Source organism: Homarus americanus, unplaced genomic scaffold (assembly GCF_018991925.1).
Source record: "Homarus americanus isolate GMGI-L3 unplaced genomic scaffold, GMGI_Hamer_2.0 scaffold34354, whole genome shotgun sequence".
NCBI classification, from domain to species: domain Eukaryota; kingdom Metazoa; phylum Arthropoda; class Malacostraca; order Decapoda; family Nephropidae; genus Homarus; species Homarus americanus.
This window is the reverse complement of record NW_024727436.1, coordinates 272,769-294,394: the sequence shown is the minus strand read 5'-3', so window position 1 is coordinate 294,394 and position 21,626 is coordinate 272,769. Positions and strand designations below refer to the sequence as shown.

General features: G+C 38.0%; 2 protein-coding genes across 6 annotated transcripts in view; one reads left to right on the top strand and one right to left on the bottom strand.

The window, feature by feature from the left end:
• Positions 1-7,652, top strand: part of LOC121865853 (ER membrane protein complex subunit 8-like) — a 17,439-nt gene extending 9,787 nt beyond the window's left edge. The window contains exons 6-9 of one of the 3 annotated variants that reach the window (XR_006088836.1): positions 3,119-3,212; positions 5,164-5,214; positions 6,472-6,574; positions 7,447-7,652. Coding sequence is in view for 1 of the 3 variants with exons in the window: in XM_042365411.1 (XP_042221345.1) it covers positions 3,119-3,167 (49 nt within the window). In the remaining 2 variants the exon portion in view is untranslated. The remainder of the gene's footprint in view (positions 1-3,118; positions 3,213-5,163; positions 5,215-6,471; positions 6,575-7,446) is intronic. The other 2 variants (XR_006088837.1, XM_042365411.1) reach the window with 2 other exon arrangements.
• On the bottom strand, positions 6,498-21,626 carry LOC121865852 (tyrosine-protein kinase hopscotch-like). 3 transcript variants are annotated; one of them, XM_042365405.1, is made up of 24 exons: positions 21,527-21,626; positions 21,164-21,234; positions 20,142-20,465; positions 19,704-19,812; positions 18,795-18,949; positions 17,899-18,048; positions 17,503-17,657; positions 16,677-16,778; positions 16,311-16,473; positions 15,313-15,504; positions 15,087-15,200; positions 14,667-14,858; positions 13,878-14,006; positions 13,530-13,701; positions 12,937-13,022; positions 12,115-12,202; positions 11,707-11,876; positions 11,132-11,268; positions 10,662-10,794; positions 9,973-10,101; positions 9,370-9,543; positions 8,669-8,838; positions 7,959-8,094; positions 6,498-7,619 (listed from the first exon to the last, which is right to left on the bottom strand). In XM_042365405.1, the coding sequence occupies exons 3-24, from the start codon at positions 20,433-20,435 to the stop codon at positions 7,461-7,463; spliced, it is 3,309 nt and encodes a 1,102-aa protein (XP_042221339.1). In that variant the 5' UTR covers positions 20,436-20,465; positions 21,164-21,234; positions 21,527-21,626; the 3' UTR covers positions 6,498-7,460. The 3 variants fall into 3 exon arrangements, with proteins under 3 accessions (XP_042221339.1, XP_042221341.1, XP_042221340.1); XM_042365407.1 differs by having other exon boundaries at positions 21,566-21,606; XM_042365406.1 differs by lacking the exon at positions 21,527-21,626 and having other exon boundaries at positions 21,164-21,325.

Here is a 21,626-nt window from a genome sequence, read left to right as displayed (position 1 = left end):
GTACATTTGGACAACTGATTAATGAATAAACCAGAGTATAGGCAGATACATAATACTTTACACTACAATATTACTTATTAAGTGATGATAAGTACACGACTGTACTGTACTAATTTACAAAGTGTTGAAGACATGTTGTGGTAAGCCTATCAGCTGTTTGGCCTTTGTAAACAAACCATTCATGGTGTTGAGTGTGGGATTCTTTTTTCAGGAAAGTTGATTCTTTTAGAATAATATTTTGTCAGCCTTGCACCAAATGATCCTAAATTATATGAGATTATGGTGAAATTGCATAAAGAAGTGTTAAAGGAATCCTGGAGGAGGGAGCTACCCCCCTCTGCCTACTGCTCCCAGGTAAACACTCGTCTTCCGTATACAATATACCCCTACACTTATTTGTTATTATTGTTATCTTTATAGTACTGTACAGTTCACAGTTTTCTCGTTATTCATAAGGCTAATTCTGTTGTTACTTACATTTACTGTAACACTTTACAGTAAATAATTTTTTATTAAAGTTTTACTTATCTGAATTATTATTATGATTATTATGTTTATTATTACAGTACATTTTCGTCCCCCAGGCCCCGATGTGGGTCAGTGACCTGTGCCCGGGTGGGCTAATCCCCGTAAAAAAAAAATTGTTGACAACCAGAATATTGTCCTGATTTTCAACCGAGAGAGTTCTGTTTCATATTTTTTATTGTTGATGTAATAGTGTTTTAATAACCTTGTTATGAACTTAAAGGCCTTAGTTGTTGATGTGCAGTAATAACATAACTGATTTGCTTTTAAACAGTTCAGATAAGCGGTGTTATCCCCACCACCAACCCTGCCCCATATATTCGCTTTTTTCCGTTTTTTGCATTTTTCAGACTGGGGTCTGCCCCATTAGTCCGATTTATCGTTGTTCTACTGTACAGTATTTTTTTTTTTATTATTATTATTATAGGTCATTTTATTAGTGATTAGATTTACTGTAATTCATTTATGAATGAACACAATAAGAAAAAACCGAAAGATATTTCTGATGTGCACAGTACGAGTGATTTGTTTCTGAAGATTATTACTACAGTACAGTATTATTATTTGGTACATTCTGTATGAATGTAACTAACTAAACAAAATTGAACATTATTTATATCTACTGTACCTAAGATTATGAGTTGAAAAATAACCATAACATAACATACAGGTTATTGGATGACCAAAGTTCCTTCATCGGGAACTGAATGGTTGGAAATGTCCCGCTCGACCTGGCAGTGAGAGGGTTAATGGTCATTAGAACAACTCTGGGACAAAGAGTTGAATGTTTGAAACAAAATTAAAAGTTGGTCACAGTCTTTATTTGGTACACTAAAGTACTGTGAATACAAAACTTATATCAACATAAGTGTTCATATCTGCAGCTGGTGGATGCCTGCACCACTAGAGGTCACAGCTCAAGGTTGAAGAAGACACAAGTTAAGAAAACTGTGAGAGCAAACTTTTTCACAGTGAGAATTGTGAACTCTTGGAACAACTTACCAGAGTGTGTTGTGACGGCACCGAGTGTGAGCTCTTTCAAGACCAGATTTGACCAACACTGGCACAGGTACAGATACATTCAGGAGCCAGTACATGCCCAGTATTTGCCAACAGTAAGAAACAGAGACGTGAACAATCGCCCAAGCAGCTAACAGGCCAGTCAGTAGCAAAGAGTATAAGGTTAAGAAAATAGTTAAGTGCGGTACAGGCAGTCCCCGAGTTATGACCTTCCGACTTATGATCATGTGCACTTAAGAAAGGGATCCCAATACATTCATCACACAAATTTTTAATCAAAATCCCATCTTTTACATTATTTTCATTATTCTATATTGTTTAACATCACTTTATTTACAGTATTTACATTATTTGTTGTGTTTGTAATATTATTGTTGTTTTGTATGGGCAGGGTTGTACTTTAACCTAACCTAAACTATGGAATTAACACTTCTGACTTGCCAACAAACCAACTTACAATCAGGGTCCAGGAATGTATCCCTGTTATAAGTCAGGGTCTGCCTATAATGTGTTAGTGCTGTAATAATGAGGAATACTCTGGCAAGAATATTAACTTCTTTAGATGGAAATTTATTACACATTATTATGATAAAGAAACCGCAACAATATGATCATGAGACAAATAAATGAGTTGTATTGTGAAAATTTTAAAAACAATTAGAAGTCTTGTTTAGACGCACACATGGTTCACACTCATCGTAAATAATACTGGAAAAGTCATGGAATAAATAGTCATGTAAAATTAGAACAGATTTAAACAGTAACTTTCCAACAGTTATCATGAGTAAGACTTTTTTTATAATAAGCTGCATCATGAGTAAGACATTTTTTATAATAAGCTGCATCATGAGTAAGGCATTATTTTATAATAAGCTGCATCATGAGTAAGACATTTTCTTATAATAAGCTGCATCATGAGTAAGACTTTTTTATAATAAGCTGCATTGTGCATAGTTTGCCTTTTACATATTTCCCTCCAGGGTTAAGTGTGTTCATATTTTGTGTATGAAGGCAAGAACCTGGGATAACATTATCTTATTGACTGATGGCATTTGTTGACAGTATTCCCAGTGTCATCAGTTCCCGGTCCAACTGTCTACAGTACAGTACCTTCAACAATATTTACTGTAGCAATTTACACTAGATTTATGCTGCTCATTCATAACCACATTAAGTGAATTTCTGTAGACTTAAAAACTACACTTGTTGTCATACCCATACAATTAAGTAGAGCAGGTGACAAAGACATTGATACACCACCTACATTAACCCCAACAGTCCAAGGGCCAGAGAAAATCCCCAAGTGTTATCATCACACTGAAGCATTAGCAGAGAGAGAACTAAAGTATATTACCATTACTGTAAACTGTAGAATTTCAATTAGAAGTGAGATTTTTGGCTACACTAACAAGTTCACCTAGAAGCCTTTTTAAGTCATCTGGTTATGGATAATAAGACTGTGATTTGTGTGAGAACCTGTTTACATCACTTAGCATGGGCCAGTGTCCAGTGTTATATTTGGTCAGATCAGTTGATGGTGTTGATGCAGCTGAACCTTTTCTTTTCTTTTCAGCAAGTTGTTTCTCTATGTGTGTGAGCCAGAGCCGGTACATCCCCTTTAATGTATTTTGTGTTTGATCAGATATTCTGCAGAGCTGGGACATAATGTAAGTACAAAAAGGCTTTAGTATTTTCACAGTTTGGAATAGGTTTGTCAGGTGCAAAAGAGAGTTAGTAGAGTACTCACATATGTACGGGTAAACCTCTATTTACGATATCCCAACCTACGATAATCTGCATTAACGATGCTGATATATTAAGACCACTTTCCTTTTGGTGATGTAAACAAACTTGCATTTATGATATTCATTGTCCCACCAAGTCAGCATATGGAATGCATCATTCACTTCATTTGTCAGCTGAGGTGTCATCTACCTAAATGCCTCCTCGTGGCCATCTGGTGAACTACAGTCCAGGCATTGTTTCATCTTAATTTTGTGTGTGTCAGATATGGAGCTCAGTGTTTATTAGACGTCATCGGTGTTTGATTTTTCTTACCTTACAGTGAGAGGACACCACTAAAGTTCACATTGTATTCTGTTTTAGTGACTGAAATGCCTTTGCTCTGACTATGAAGTACTTTTGCTCTGATCCCCCATCTTGACAATGGGAGACCTGACGTTGCATCAGAAGGTCAGTAACATGAGACCACTAATCCCCCACTCCACCTCCATCACAAGTGTTAAAAGACATAAAAAGTGATTACAGTTATGTATTACACTCAGGAGATTGGACAGTATACTCCTACTGTAGGCTCAAGACGACAGTAGTAATATACATTAATTATTTACTGTATTTATAATACAGTATATTGTATATGTACAATGGTGTTTGTGTAAATTTATACAGTTCTTGTGTCAGTCTGTGTGAGATGCATTGCTTAGACACTGGAAAACAGTGGAGATCCACTGTTACACACACAGCCCCATTCATGAGTGTTTCTAACTTAATTAGAACTGATTTTATAGACTGGTATCAACATTTCATACGTTGTTTCATAAAATAATTGAGTCCCCATTATTATTATCATGTGTTTGTGAATGTGAAGTGAGCAGTATAACTTTGGCAAGCGTTTTGCTCACCATCTTTAAAGCCGGGACAAAAATTACACCGCCAGTCCCCACTCTTCACACTCCCCAAAGTCTGTGTGGGACTCAGGTTGATGTCTCCACTCCACCTTAAGAGTCGTCTTAGTCCTCAAGGAGACGTGTGATGATAACCAGACTTGTTCTTGATGTTGTGGTGACTGATGAGTGATGAGTGTTGTTTAATGTGTTGCAGTATTCGAGGAAATTTTTTCAGTGATACGTATGGGTAGTGTATTTCGACCTGCAATGGGGTTTTCAGGAGCCTTATCCATTGCATATAGAGGTTTACCTGTATATATGAATTAGTACCACTGTTCCTCTCCCAAAAGAAACAGATTGAATGGTGATGTTTTTAGGTCTGGATGTCCCTTTGGGGTAAAACATTTGCTTGTTCATTGTCCAAAATGTATCAAATACTTTGTAAAGATATAACCTGAAAAAGTATCAGTGGGAACAGTAGAGTACATGTAGGTAATTAGGAATTACTGTACCAAGAAAAATAAGTTTTTCTTATGTTTTTTATTGAGATTGAAGACGAGGGAAAATGTGGGGTTAAAACACTAAAAATACCACCAGTCAAACCTTTAGTAATCAGACCTAACCTTTCCGAACATTAAATAACTTCTAATTACCGTTATAAAAAAGTTTATTTTATTTAAGTGATGGAGGAGAATAAAATGATTCTCTTCTTGTTTTTGTACAAAACCAGGGTGACCATATTTAGCATTTTGGTGCTAAATCTAGTTCTTGTGGGGGATTTTCAATTGTATTTTAACTTGGTGTTGTTATGAAGGGAAACACATATCAGAAACTAAATAAAAATAACTGGAGAATTCATTATAATACCAATTGAGAAGTCAGTAAAGTTATTCTTTCTGAATGTAAAATTTAACATTTTCTTTTTCATGACTACCACTTTTCCTCTTGTTGCGGTCACCCTGACAATGACCACAACATGATTCTGCATCAGACTTCCTGTCACCTGTGGCTCCACTTTATTCTCCTTCATCATTTAAATAAGGTTAGTTTTGGGTAAATTTAAGGCGAGGCAAAAATATCATGCCAAAGTAATTTTTTACTGAAATATACTTTTCTCTTGGAATTGGAATTTAAGGGGTTTAACTAATGAAGTACTTCCGGAATAACACACAAACCCCAAATCGCACCTTGGAAACCCATAGTTGGCGAGTAATTAGCAATGAAAACTTTTAAGATATTCCAAGCGACATTACAACACTAATTACCCTGCAATCGAATCGTGGACCATATATTTGTAATCGGCAAGCTCTGGAGTACCTGTACAATATATGTACTGCTGAACCTGGCTATTTAGGATATGTCTTCCCCAGTTTAATATCTGTAAATTACTCCTCCAAATGACTCAAAATTTTAATTACTTTTGCAACATTAATTACTCGTCACCTATGGTTCTCCAAGTTCACTTTTTGGTGTTTAAATGTTATTCTGGATGTACAGTACTGTAATTTATTTAAACATATTAAATCCCAATTGTGGATGAAACTGTACCAAAAAACTGAACTCTACTCACAAGTTAAATAAAACAAATATTGTATTGTAAATGTTTATTATTTTATTTGCTTATTAGGCCTCAGAATATAAAAGAATTAAATTAATTGATAATATAAAGTTGTCAAGATGTTACAAATTTTTATGGAACATTGAAAATATGTTACACGAACAATATATCATGACTAAATACCTTAATTTATAGAGTGTATTCATCTTTTGATTATGTATTTACATCTAAACAACCTCATACATTATGACCTCACTCATATAGGGTGCTTCATTAACTGAGCACCAGTCACAGTATATGAAAGACTATGTATAGTAACATCCTCACACACACACATATCACAACATCCATATTTAACCCTTAACTGGCAGCTATGGACTCCCTACTCTGCTCTCATATGCACAAAAATGGAATGCGAGGAACATGAAATGTCCTCTGATGACAGCAGCCATTTAAGGATTAAAACACTATTTTACATTACTGTCTCACAATTCCACTAAAACTCATCACATACAATAATAATATTTCTCTAAATATCACCTATTAAACTTTTATCTATTCTCTCTATAGGAGTCAAAATACTTCAGATGTTTCCATTGTCTCGGCAAAGTGATTGGTTAGCTAGAGCAGTTTTAAGCAGACCAAAAAATTATTCTAGTTTTGTGATATATTGTTAAGTAGGAAAAAAGGGAATTCTAATATGCAAAATACATAACTTATACTCTCATTTGATTATGTTAGGTTGTGTTGGACAAGATGACATTGTATTTTGACCTCAGATCTACACTACATAGCAACCATATTCTGTCAACTACATCATCTGGTACAGGTTCACCTCCCTCAGGTAAAATGGACAAGTTATAATTCACTTGATAAAAATCATACTCTCTTACATCTAGCTTCCATATAAGTAATGCATTCTCTTCAGTTTTACCTTTGCCACTTATTTTCAGAATCTGATATACTTTACATTCCATATACAGTAAACCCAATATAATAGACTAATTCGGGGGAAGACCGGTCCATTAAAGCTGAAAGTCTGTTATTTCTGGATACAGAATAATAAAGGACTCGGTCTGTTATATACCATCATAGTCCCCAGTGACTTTGATAATTTTACCATGCTTGAGAGGCAGGTCACTTGCACAGTTAAGTCTCTTATAGATGAACTGTTTGCTGTATACACACACTTCCGTGCAAGCATTTGTAAAGATCACATAAATGCTGGTATTACAACAGCATCATCTGTCCTAACTTGTGGGAGACTTCACACATCAATAAGTGCAGACAATGATTTCTCTTGTAATAAAAGCATTCATGGACTCTTCACAAAAGCTTGTAAGGAAGTGTACACAGTATATATTTTTCTGGGATAACTATAATATAAATTAATATAAACAGAGAAGAAGTGAAGGAGGCTTCTTTATTAAGCTTAAAACAATACAAATTACCTTGAGATCATTGCCACTGTGACTGTATCAACAGCCTAAAACCAAAGTTGCCTACACCCTTCTGCCACCTGATCATCTACTGCAACGCAATTATGCAGTCTTAACTTGAGTAACTGTCCATTGCCCCCTCCATGAAGCTGTTTACCTATTCTTGTTACACAAATCCACTCATTCACTTCACTTCTCCCCGTCTCTTAACAATTTTTACATTATACTGTACTATAACTCACAGAAAATGAGGATCCTTTTGTTGACATCTTTCCAGAGTGCTGCTGCAGCTCATAAACATCCATCCTGCTGTTCTCTGACTATGGTGATGACCTCAGAGAAGTTGGGGCGTCCACTTGGCTCTTCGTCCCAGCATGGACGGATCAGCATCAAGTATATGTTTGGTGGACAAGGAGGCTTCAGGTTCAAACGTTTCCCATTCTTCAGTAACTGTAATGAATTATAAGCTAATTCTAAACTGTATGTTTTCTAGTTTATCTTTCTTTGCTCAATACTATAAACCTTCCCAAAGCAGACTAATTTAAGCAAACCCTGTCCCTTATTGCAAAGGATTACTGTACTGTGTAAAAGACTCATAAGAATGTTTCCACAGTGATAGAGCTGCCTCAAGTGAGGTCTTACACAGATGCTTATGGAAGGCAACAATACCTTCTGTACATTTAAATGTTATACATGCAACTATTTATCCCAATGTTAATACAGATAATAACTAACTATATCTTGAAAAAAAAAATAAGAGCAGCAGAGAGGAAGGTAATGTGTTCTAACCTGCAGGAGAGTTTCTGGTTTCTGAGGAAGGTCTGGCTCCAACCCTCGGGTAAACATCTCCCAGCAGGTGACGCCGTATGACCAGACATCACTCTTGTGTGAGAACTTACCCTTCTCGATGCATTCTGGGGCGTACCTGTAAATCATAAGATGCTATAATACTGGATGCGCTATTTAACCCTTAAAGAATGGCCAAGGATTCCCCACTCTGATATCCATATATGTAAAAATTGGAACATACACCCCAACATTACACACACAGACACCATCCACACACCCAACATTACACACCCACACACCCAACATTACACACACAAACACCCCCAACACCACACACACACACACCATACCCCAAAATCACACACACACTTATGGCAACCTTTCCTTATTAAGTATCTAACAATATTCATATAATTAAAAGGAAACAAGTTAATGTTCAGAGGAGAAATATTTCATGATTTTTGCCAACTTCACATGAAAAGGTTAAACATCATCAAACATGAATACTGTATTTAGAAAAGAAAATTTGGTCTGTATGTTTAAATGAGTTTCACACAAAATGTTAATACAATTTATCGAGAAATTTATACCGTAACCAAAGAAAACATCTAACTCACTCAAATGGAAAACACTGTAACAAAATAAACATGAACTTCACACCTGTACACAACCCATCATTTACACAATACTAAAGGACTCTTAACACCCACCAAGGTAAGGGCAGGGCTCGCTGTGTCTGTCGGAAGTAATAGTTTCCTCTGTTGGGCTGCTGAGCCAAGCCGAAGTCTGTGATCTTGACGTTATGTTGGTCGGCCACCAGGATATTACGTGCTGCAAGATCTCGGTGGATGACACGGCGCTGCTCGAGGTAGTCCATCCCCTGAAAGAAAACACACAGTTACCTGACATATGAAGGGGACTGTCATTAGATCTACCCTTATGTAAGGTGTCACCTTTGAGCTGGTGTGAAAGGGTTAGTGGAGACAGTCTGCTATCTCCACTGAATAAAATCGTCTACTGTTGCCCAAATAAAATATGAAAAGTGCACAAAAAATGAAGACAGAGAACATGACTAGAGGGAAAATTATGTACTATAATGGGTAATTTCAAGGAGGTATATTAAGTCCTATGGCCCAATCTACCAAATACATGAGAGACAAAAAGAGAAAAAATATCAATTTAATCAACAAACAAGAATTTTACATTAACATGGAAATACTTGAATCTTAGTAACAATTATAACGAGACAACAACTACACTGAATTAATCCATTTTTAGCGCAAATAAATATATATAAAAGCATGATCTGATAATGTACTGTAAACGAATTAATAAAAAAATTCTCGGGATCGTAGTAAGACAATCCTCCCGTCACACACAGTACATAAGACAATCCTCACACACAGAGTACCTCAGCAATGTCCATGGCAAACTTCAAGAGAGAGCTGTCCTTCATGTGTTCCTTATTGGTCTTGATGTAGTCTTTGAGTGACCCCATAGGTAAGTACTCCATCACCATGTACATGTCTTCACCCTCAGACTCTACCAGGCCACACAACTTAACAATATTTCTATGTTTCAGTTTCTGCAAAAAAGGTAAGAAAAGTCATTTATGAAACACCAAGGAAAAAATAGGTGACTTCAATCAGTCTATCAAAGGAAGTAATACTCTATTAAGTCTCCATAGTCTAATGATAGCTAGTTCACATCCATCACACACAATGGTAGCAGGTATATGACTCGCTACTGTGTCGTGAGTTCAATCTCCAGCCTGGGACAGATGTGAGAAGGGTGTTATCCAGTGTGACCCAACCTAACATGGTAGGTTTTATTCTTCCTGTACTAACACTGGACAATAAAAGACGTAACAAAGAACAGACCTAATGAGTAAAAAGCTCATAACTGCCGAAATAATCAATAACATACAATAATTACCAATGTATTACTCTTGGAAAATATTTAAGTATGTATGTATGAATTTTTACTCAAGATAAGATAGAGAACCAGTACCCACCTTCATGATGTCGACTTCTCTCTTAAAATCATCTACTTGGCCTACAGCCTTGAGTGTCTTGATGGCTACGGTCTTCGTCTGACCCTGGTCGTCCGTCATCAACCCTCGGTGCACCTCTCCGTAATTACCCTGTCGGAGATTATCAAAACATTACTTTACTAACGCCTTTCTTGACATTTCTTCATCTCATATAGTAAAACTTCTATCTAATGGACTGTATAGAGAGGAAAGTCCATTATTTTTATGGCCCATTAGACGTGCAACCTCCATCTAATGAACTATATAGCGATGAAAGGTCATTATATCATGGGTCCTTCAGATGTGAAACCCCCAATATAATGGATTATATGGAGAGAAGTCCATTATATATAAACACCTTTCTTAATTTTTCTGCTCCTCTCCATTCACCCCAAAGACTAATTTGGGGAAGAGCAATAGTGATAGAAACAATAAGAAATAAACAATATGCCTTTCTTGAGTAATGACCTCGGATAAAGTGGAAGGCTGCCACTGTGATGGAGATACTGGTAACTTCTTAGCACCCTCAAAGATAAACCAAGATAAGTCTTATCTCTCCTAAAAGATAAATAGAAACTCACTGTATAAGTCTTAACTCTCCTAAAAGATAAATAGAGACTCACTGTACTCTCCTAAATGATAAAGACAGACTCACTGTATATAAATCTCACCTCTCCGATCTTTATACCAAATCTGATGGCAGACTTGTCCAGCTGTAAGGGATGGGTAGGCAGGGGAGGAAGTTGGGGGATGCGTTCTGCTGCTAATGGGGGAAGCAACATCTCACTCAGTGTCTTGGTTTTGCTGGAAGGAATCAAATAACACAGGTGGTGGTAAATTTATGGGGATGTTTTAAGTTTTATTAAGTCTTGCATAATATTTTACTGGACATGATGTAGGATGGGTAGACTCAACAGTAATGAATATTTCATCTTGGATAATAATGGGTCCTGGTACTAATAGAACCCAACTTAACCATTTAAATTAACACCCAAACTTATTGGGCCAAGTATTAATAGAACCCAACTTAACCATTTAATTTAACACCCAGCATTAATGGGTCACAATCCAATAAGTTCAATTGGGGCTTCTTAGAAATGGGATCCCTCTAACCAACAGCCAAACACACACACACACACACCTTCCTTGATTCATTATAGGTGGGGAGAAGGCAGCACCAGTCTCATATATGTGTGGAGAGATTTCACCAGTAAAATACGCACTGCCGAATGAGATGAGGTCATCCACTAGACCATCCGGCAGCTGACTCAGTGTGACCTGTGATGGGGGTAAGGGAAGTATTGTATAAAAGTGGTGTATTAAATAAAGTGTCTTAATTATCACATACTTATATCTATCAAGGTAAATTCAATAAACATCACTAATGAATAATAGTTCCATAAAATTCCTCTCTTTAACCTCCATGTTGGTGAAGCCGTCAAGATAATGAACACAATCTTTCCTTTATCACCTGAAGATTAGCTCCCCGAAATTTCTCACATGAAGAGTCACCTCCCCATAACTTAACCAACCTAAAGTTTAACCACCCCCTGAAACTCTCTGAGGGGGAGCTAATGTTCAGGTGATCAATAAAGCCTAGAATTACAGAAGATCTCGGTTGTGTTATCACCCTTCGCTACATCTCTGTTCCATATCGCCGAGTCTAAACACACGATTCCTTCCCCAGTCAAAACTAACACATTAAGAGCGTCTCACCTGCGCCACCGAACCATCAGCGTACGTCAGGGTGGTCAGCTGGGTGGTAACTGAGGCATTTTCTTCATCCTCAGCATGTACTTCTCCATTCTGTTCTTCTGTGGCGTCTGTCTCGAGGGGATTGGCCGGTAAAATGGTCTGGTAGGCGTGGTTCTTCCGGGAGTTGAATACTGTGGCAAAATTAAATAAGTTTGTTGTTTTTCTCTTCCACATGTAACTCTGAGTACATTTCCCATGTCACTTGATACATTCATATGGTTAAATCACGATACTTTCTCACAAACTACAAGTGGTGATTTATTATACAACCTGCACAAACATGGAGGATGGCTGGAAAATAATAATGATGACAATAAGATTAATGATGATGATGATGATGATAGAAGAAGCATACAGTGACTCGCTCACCTTGGTAGAGAATCTGGTTCACATCTCGCATGATGGCCTGGGGCTGACGTCTGGCCTGTGGATCTGGCGACCAACACCGCAACATCACCTGAGAACAGCGATAAAAATAAAAAATACAAACATGAGGTAACACAGAACTCCAGGAACTACAGAAGACATACAACTCTTCACTCCACCCCTGAACAGCAGCTCTTAACCCCTTCATTACTGGATGCCACTTTTAATATTCCATTTGGATGACACCGGATGATTTTATTCAGCATAGAGAGACCCCTCGCATGAATGTCTATACCTAAGATGTAAGAAACATTGAGTGTAGAGACCTACAGGATAAATACTACCAGACTTTGCCTCTTATTTAGTGATACTGTGGGTCTTAACAACACATGGAACATTTTCACAAGATATCTTTCAAGTTCTTTGCATACTAATTCAATGTAGAACTGTAATTAATAAATCATTCATGAAACAATCACCTCTCCAATACAGTATTATACACTATCTTAAGAGACACTGAGAATCATCTTTTAAAATCATAGTTACATATTTGCCACAGTACCTGTATTTTGGTTCCATTGTTCATGTGGGATCTGAGCTTTCCCTTCAACATATCACACAGAAAATAAGAGACAATCGGTACATGTTGGTGGTGAAGTGCTTGTCTCTCGCCAATGTGTCCCATATTCGATCCCCAGCAGGTCTACTTCAGGTGGTATTCCAGTACCCTCCTGTACTAACAATGGACAATGACGGTCACACCAAAGAACAACTTGACTGCCCAAATGGCTAGTAAACTGATAAATGTTGGTAATGATAACAAACCTTATACAGGTCCTGGGGGCATGGATCAGGTCGAGGCAGCAGGCGACCGGTGGCATACAGCTTGCGAACTTCCTCCATATCCGCACCTGTTCACAGAAACCTTCATGAGTTTCACTATTCCTCCACCAAAGTAGTGTGGATCTTACCATTGAACTCAGAATGTGTTGAGCCCCCTGCTGGCCTTCAACCCTTTAACCCATTTCAGATTAGATTATTAAACAACAATTGTTTCTTCTTCTGACAGACAAGAATATCACTTTGTATTTCTCATTTCACAATCACAGCAGAGCATAATAAGTATTAATACCCTAACAGGATTTGGTTAATTTGGTACATGATACTCTGAGGTCAGGTCAGTCAATTAGATTTCAAAGCCAGTTTAAGGGAGGATTCATGACCTCATAATTGTCAGGGACTTAAAATGAATCTAGTTAGATTTAAAGTGTCATATTAGGCACTTAGAATGACTTTGGTGATACAGTTGAGTGAAGTAAGTGTTTTGAAAAGTCTCTCTTGAACACTTAATCACACTGAAATATTATTGATTATATAGAGATAAATACATCACATATTCCAATTCTTTCTGTAGCTACCTGGTAATGGAATCTCCCCCATCGAGAATATCTGCCAGACAGTCGTACTGAATGCCCAGATGTCAGTAGTGGTGTCAGCGAGGGCCAGAGGAGGCTGGAAGTGGTGCTCGCGTGGGATCCAGTGTAAGTCACGTTGGTCGTACCTCACCAAGCCCGGGTCACCGAGCTTCACCTGCGAGTGCATCAAGGTGAGTCACTTCATTGAAAAATTGAGTGCATGATGCCGAGTGACTTGTTTGAAGAATTAAATCACAACTTTATACAGTGTGACATTTTATAAACAAGTCTCCCCTTCACCTTCTATTACTGCTCATTATTTTACCATAGAAGACAGTTGTGGTTCCTCACCTTGAATGTTTGGTCAGTGTGTTCGATGACAAATATATTATGGCAGCGGATGTTGTTGTGACAGATGCCTTCAACGTTGAGGTACCACAGTGCCCGGGCCAGGTAGGTCGCCGCTTCCACCAGCTCCACCTGCGGCACAAAGTCTGATGAAGATGTGAGGGGGACTGACGCCCGATAGCCAGCCATTTACGTAGCGGAGGACTAGTGACTCGTGTTCCCCGGCCACGTCTCTCATGAGGAGCTTTACTACAGGTGTTACGGTGATATAAGGTACTGCTACAACACACCAGCTTATTCACTCGGCCACACCTCATCAACAGCAAAATTTTAAGTCATTTTCCACGGTGATCATATGATTGATGTTACTCATTCAATGTCTCTATCTAATTAATACCATAAAAATCATTTCTAAAGCTTCTGTCTAAAATATTTATGTTCAGGAATAATTCTTCCTTTATAACACATATTTCAGTAACTATTTATTGCATGAGGACTTACCGTAATATATTATTTTTAAAGAACTCACTAACTGCACTATATGAGGGATACCTGTATATACTGTACGTTGATAAAATATTAATTAATATTCACTGCCCCTGACCATCTTAAATATATGGTTAACCTCTATATTATTACTATCTTTATTATTATTATTCCTATTATCATCTTTATTATTAGTAGTAGTGTCAAATGATCAAACAAACCTTCACATTCATACTTGGAAAAAATTATCATTCCTACAACACTCAACATTCTTTTCCATTAACTCAAAAATGCATTCCAATTTACCTCCTTCATCACATTCTTATGGGTCTGTAGGTATTTATCCAGGGGACCCATTGGTAGGTACTCCATCACCAGGGACAAGGGGCTGAGAGTCACCCCCTGCACCTCCACGATACACTCACAATTCACAAAGGAGAATTCGTTGAGCACAGCCAGGAAACGTTCTGTGTCGCCGAGTTTGGTCAGTTTTGGCATCTGAGAAGAGTAAAGAGACTTGTAATAAAATTAATCTTGGGTATATATAAACCATAGGAGTATATACAGTTTTTTATATACCGAGATAGTGCAGGTATACAACAATAGTAAATAGTAAGGCAATTTGACCAAGGATAGCCGGCAAAGCTCTCAGATGCTTATTTCTAGGCAGATCCTTTACTTAGCGTCATAAAATTAAAAAAAATAACATCCCCAAATACATCTAACCTTCACAGCAACTTCCTTGTTACCCTGGATGGTCCACTTGGCTCGGACCAGATCAGAGTATCGGCCCCGGACGATGTTTTCCTCCACAGACGTTAAGTGCTTCATACTGATCACCTGCCAGGGAGGGAGAGTGAGTGTGTGTGAGAGAGAGAGAGAGAGACTAAAACAATTAAACACTTCTTATACATTTAGGTCAATAAAGCAATAATATACGGTTACAACTCACCCTGGGACCTGTATGGTTACCACTCTCAACCTGTCTGTCTCGGCTGGCACAGAGAAGCAGCAGCTCTGAGTCATCGTAGTCAGAGGACGGTAATATCCGCACTAGTTTAATTGGAGGATTATCCGACTTGATAAATTCTTTCACCATACTAGATAGACTGTCATAGATTATGTCCGAGTCCTTCAGGTGGAACTGAAATATAAATGACGTAATGTTGGTAGAGATTTATTAACACATGGGCATTCTGGTCATAAATTCTCACACACAAGAAGTAAATATAACCAAGCCTCTGGAACTCATTATCTCTGTCATTTAATCAAGATATTACTAACTTTGCCATTTTTTTTGTAACTTTTGTGATAATTTAATTTAGACGGTATTCAAATTAAATTTCCTTAAACCCTTACATGGTGGTCATCATCTATGGAAGTTAGCTGTAAGGATGGTGGCCATCATCTACAGAAGCTAAATTTGTCACCTGTCCTCTTATTTCATGCACATGGTGGTGGGGGGGATCATTAACTAGTAATTAAGAATTAAAGTAAAAAAAACTACTCATTCTAACTTAGACAACAATTCAGGTTCTTAATCTCCCATCCAAACTTCCAGAACAGCTATAGTCTCTCATAGACGTGTCTGTTGTTGTGAGATGGCTTAACTGTGCCTCCCTCAACCGGCCTCATCATGGGATTAAACTTACAATTAACATGTTGAAAATCTTTAACATTATTCACAGAATTAAGGCAGTCTTCCTGGCAGTTACCTACTTAATAAATTTACATATCGCCAAAAATCTCTTCAATGGCATCACAAAATGGGTTCTAGTTGGCAAGAGTCTGCAAAACAGTTGATTGTGGCCGTGACTCACTGAACAATCAAATTTCATGACCGACAGTTACTCAGGATACCAAACTATGCAGAGTTCGTTAACGAGGCAATCAACTAAACCTCATAATGGTGTACAGTATGATATATATCTTAAGACATCCAGTACTAACTTTGTTGCCTTCTTTAAGAATGGTGTGTGAGACTGGCGGCTTGTTGACATCTGTGACGACGTCTAAATAGTAGGTGTCGTACTCTGTGGAGGACTCCCTCAGTAAGCCCACACCTGTGTCACCTCCTCCCTTCTCCTTAAGCTTCTTGGCAGAAAATGTACTCCTGTAAGACGCAAACAGATACAGCACATCGGTAAAACCAACTAGATGGTGATCACTTGTGAGAAAAAGTAGATTGATAACGAGAGCATTTATCATCGTGTCACCCCGTTACAGCACTAGACAGACCCTCCACAGTGTAGCCCGACTTACCCACCTCGTTTAGGGTCCGAGTCACTATAAATAAACGTTACCTTCAAAGCTTACCCCACAGGTCCATGGCACTTGTTTCTGCGCAGGAAGACAAGGGAGGGCGTGGACAGTTCCCGGCACAGGTCAAACGTCCAGGTAGAAATCAACCGATAGTACCTGGACGCAGAGAGAAAACATTTTAATTATGGTGGAAAATGGCCGGAAAACATAGATAACCAACACTAAGCTAACCCACCCAACTCAACCTAACTTAACCTCTCCCATGTAGTATCAGGGTGGTTAATCTTCAGGTGAAATAAGCTGGAGGAGACAAATATTTAGTGATCCAGAAATTTGAATGACAATTTAGTCTCTGGACAACATCAAGCACAACACATGTCTAAATAACAGAAGAATATCTTTTATTCTTTTAACTCATAGCTTCTGTTTGAACTGTTTCATTACTGTAAGTTTACCTAAGCTAAGTAACATCATCTAGTGGCAGCCAGATTATACCTGTAATCCTAAAGTGTGACAATTGGTGTAAAAGGTTTAAGACAATAAAAAGGAAAGACAAGTTAGATAAGGAAATAGTCACTGTGGTGGGGGCCAGGGTCGATGAATTCCAGAATGAACACTGTGACCTCTGTTATCTCGGGAGGGTCGTCAATATCCTTCGTCCGTTGTGTCAAAATTTGGTACGATAATTTTTTGAGCGACTGTATAAAAAAAATCCAAATATGAGAACTTGAGTGAGAGTAAGGAAACAAGATGGAGGACTTTGACAATTGACGGAACAAAAGTGCGAAGAAAAATGGCAGAAACGAAGGTGAGAGACGATAGGGACGACAGAATGTAACGAGGCCTAGGGTGAGGTCAATGAGGAGAGTACAGTACGTGCCCACTCAGGCAGCCAATGAATGACTCCAATTCGTCGATCGTCTGAAGCTTGAAGTAGCAGGGTACTCCGGTCTTTCTGGACACCTCCACTGTCAGATCCCGGGAGTGAGTTGATACGAATACCAACTCATCCAGGCGGCAGAGATGAGTCCACGCCTGCAACAACAAAAAACAGATAAATAAAAAAATTCTAGAAACTTTATATTTGTAATTCTCCGAGTTAAGTTTATTTTTCCTCCCAGTCTAACGAGTCTTATTTCACATGGCACTTGAGACTGGAATCAAGACCAACACACACACACACACCAGGCCAAGAACAAGACCATAAGCAATCTTAGTCTCTATGGATCACCACCTTAAGGGTTATGGAAGAAGATCATCATACAGACAAACTCACTCCTTTCTTCTGTGCAGCGTAGCAGTAGCGAAGGCCCGGCTGGTCAGCATGGTAAGGGTCAACACTCAGCTTAATGTGGAAGACTGTACCACCTTCATCTCTCTGCAGGATATATTCTTCAGTACAATACTTGCACTGACTCTCCTCAACCTGTGGGAGATTAAGTCATAAATTCCTCCCGTTTCTAAAAAAATATATCAACGCAACGACAGAAATATTAATAGAAGTAATAATAGAGTGAAACCTTTATTTAACGGACAATAAGGAGAGGGAAGTCCATTATGTTAAGGGTCCGTTAGATGTAAAACCTCTATCTAATGAATGATATAGAGATGAGAGTCTGTTATATCCAGAGCCCATTAGACGTGAGACCTCCATCTAAAGAATTATATGAAGAGAGAAGTCCTTTATATGAAGGTTCCACTGCACATAGTCAGAGAGATGTACAGTGTTAAAAGATATAAGAAACCATTTAGTATTATAGGAATTAAGGTTTAAATTGGTTTTAAGGGAACATATCTAGTTAAGGTAGAGTCTCAGTCCTGTGCCAACCTGATCATTAGCCTAAAACCCAATGATAAAATATTCAAGAGGCAGGAAGTGTTTCAGATTGGTACAAGAGATGTTATGAATTTGCCTTAAGCCATAGAAATGAGAATGGTGAAGGATATTAGAAATTACAGGGTGTTGATTAAAAGCATTACAGTCTTGATATATTTAAAAGATTACAGAAAATTATATGCACTGTATATATTTATAAAGGTTTAACCGAGAATGCTTACTGTGTCATCAACATAAGGCTATGAAGTTAGGTTAGGTTATGATATCTATCCAACCAACCTATTCCTGTTTAACTTAATACCATCACACTTCACACACTACACTACAAGACTCACTTTGCAGAGGTAACGTTCGCGCACGTAGCCGGCGTCCTTCTTCTGGCAGGCTTCGACCAGCTTCTCGGCGTTTCTCTTCACGTTTAGTCTGTTGGCCATACCGTTGAGTTCCTTTGGCATGAAACTCTTGAGGTCTATGTCCCCCACTTTCTTCCCTGAAGGACCACCAACACAATAATGATCCATGGAAATAACTAAAGTTTGATTTCTTAGTCAATACCTTAATTTTTTACTCTGAAACATCTAATCCTATTCCAGTCATTTACCTAAAGTGTTGAAGTAATGATTAGAGTCCTATATAGAGAAAATGCTATACTATATAATAAAAGTTATTGATCCAAACATATCACCATTTAGCAGAAATAAGACCTCAAATATACCAGTTCTGCTTCACAAATCACACATGCTAGCAGGGTCACCACTCACCAGGCAAATTCCTCTCTGGATCATGTGACTCAGAAACATAGTCATGAATTTGGTTCTCTAGCCTGATTTATTCCCTCAGCCACACCTAAATCCATCCATTTTAGGTAAACATGAAGTTACATTAGAGATTATTGAACCAGAGTGTCATTATAGCCAATTATAGTGTTGGTTTAGGTGTTTTAGACAATTTAATCAAACACATAGAACATGGTGACAGTGGCAGAGGCAAACAATGTAGGTACTGTCATCCACTTAAGTCCTGTCGTCTCTCCCGCTGCTCCATGAACCCCAAAATTCAGATTCATGAACCCGAAGCAGTAGGCTGATGCGTCAATCTGTCCATAAATGCTTCGGATTCACGAGTCTGAATCTCAGGGTTGGTGGTTCAAGAGGAGAGGCGATCAGACTTTGTGGGTGATTGGACCTAAAGTAGAGTTGTTAGGGGATTGTTTCAACTTAATGAAGGAAGCCGCGTTGTACCACCTGGGTTATTCAGCAACGAGAGGAGGATGTCTGTCACCACGAGGCCCAGACCATCTTCAGGATTTTTGATCAGCTCTGAAATTTCACTCGCCAGGAAATCCGCTCGTACCTGATTACCAAATGAAGATTAATTGATTGATTATTATATTTAAATAGATAGTTCGGTCAGTTACCACTAAATGACTAAGCTGTCAGGTAATTATTATCATTCACATAGTTTATAATGTATGCATTTGGGAAAAATACTTGTCACCACATCACCAACTTCCTTTAAATTATGCACCTCAGTTTATTTCACCAGATATTAAATACTTTGACTTAACCTAACCCCCAGGTAATGTTTAGGTTTTATTAATCATCAGGTGAAATAAGCTGGGAGGAACATGAACCAAACAATGTGTGTAAAGTAATAATAGTTGTTATATTAGAGACTCTTACTTGATGGAAGAAATATTCAAAAGCACTGGGATCCAACGTCTTGAGTCTGTTGAGGGACGACGCTCTAAACCGGAGTCGGAACTGCAAGGCGCTGTTCTCGGGGAGAGTCGAGATCTTCCTAGACAGTCCGATCCAGAGAGCATTGGCGGTGTTGCGGAGACCGAACAGGTGTCGACAGAGAGGACCGATCTGCATGACCCGAGCGGCAGCGACGACGACATCCTCCAAGGTCTCGTCCGAGTCTTGGGGGAGGATGAGGGCCGGTGACCCCCCGTACAGGTTGATGGTCAGCATGTTTGGTGTATCCAGCTTTACCTAACTACTCTGAAATATAAACCACAACGCGAGTTATTTTTCTCCAAGAATAAAATCGTTGGGAAAGTTTTCGTTTCACACAACTATGGAGTCTGGGAGTTTTGACACGTGCAGCAGATATAGGTCATCATTCTGACTAACTTTCATTGTAAACACTTCCGTCACGGTACTTATTTTGATATCCGGTACAAATAATAGTAACTTTGTTGAAGTGTCATGGTGTAATGTTACGTTTTTTGTGGACGCGAGTGTACGCTTGGATAGAGTGAGTCGGTTGTACAAAGGGTGAGCAGGTGACAGGTGCTCCCGATATAATAACAAGAGAATAAAACACATCCAATATCTCCTTTATTTGATATTCACAAGGTAAGTGTCATAGAAGAAAAGAGTTAAAGAATTATTAGATCTATAGATTGCAGATGCCAAAATCCCCGAATGAGATGGTTGTACATAGCTAATGTATTACCAAATCGTCTGGATATATTTGTATTTATTTTTATACGATTATGAACCCAATGGCTGTACAGTACAACTTAATTTAAGTCTTTATTAACATCTACACTCTCTTTACATCAAGAGACAACGTTTATAGATTAAAAATACGAAGATAAGTTTTAATACAAGTAAGGCGAGGCAGCAGTCTCCACCACACAATATATTCAACCAACCATTCAGAAATCTTAAGTATTAACCAATGTCTCAATCACCTGACAATCGTTGAATATTAATTAACAGCATCATTGTGTTGTTCTGCCTTCATCTGCCACACACGGACGCCCTGCAGTCATTAGGAATAGTTACTTAATATTTTCCTTATCTTTATTATCACTTAATGTAAATTCCTATAACTATTAAATTAATATCAATACTATATTCTTATATTTTTTTTAGATTTTAAAATACATAATTAAATATATTCTTAAATCAAATGATACTGTAGCGACCTCTCGTGTGGAAATACAATTACATTAAGTTTCAACTATATACTGAAATAAATATTGATATTTATTAAAAAAAAAAGTGAGTTAAAGATCAAATATGAAAAACAACATTGACGAAGAACACTTTACATAGAATTTTAATGATATAAACGACACAAGTTTCCTGACTTTGTGTCCTGTGGTGAAGAGTCAGCTGATAAGAGACAACAAGAGTCCTCCTGAACACCGT

Bases quoted from the DNA above. Each gene is read 5' to 3' on its own strand.
- LOC121865852 (XM_042365405.1), bottom strand. From the start codon at position 20,435: ATGCTGACCATCAACCTGTACGGGGGGTCACCGGCCCTCATCCTCCCC. The intron at 15,505-16,310 runs GTTAGTACTGGA...TTTATATTTCAG, and splicing joins TTCTTAAAGAAGGCAACAAA to TTCCACCTGAAGGACTCGGA. The intron at 15,201-15,312 runs GTGAGTTGTAAC...CCTCCCTGGCAG, and splicing joins GTAACCATACAGGTCCCAGG to GTGATCAGTATGAAGCACTT.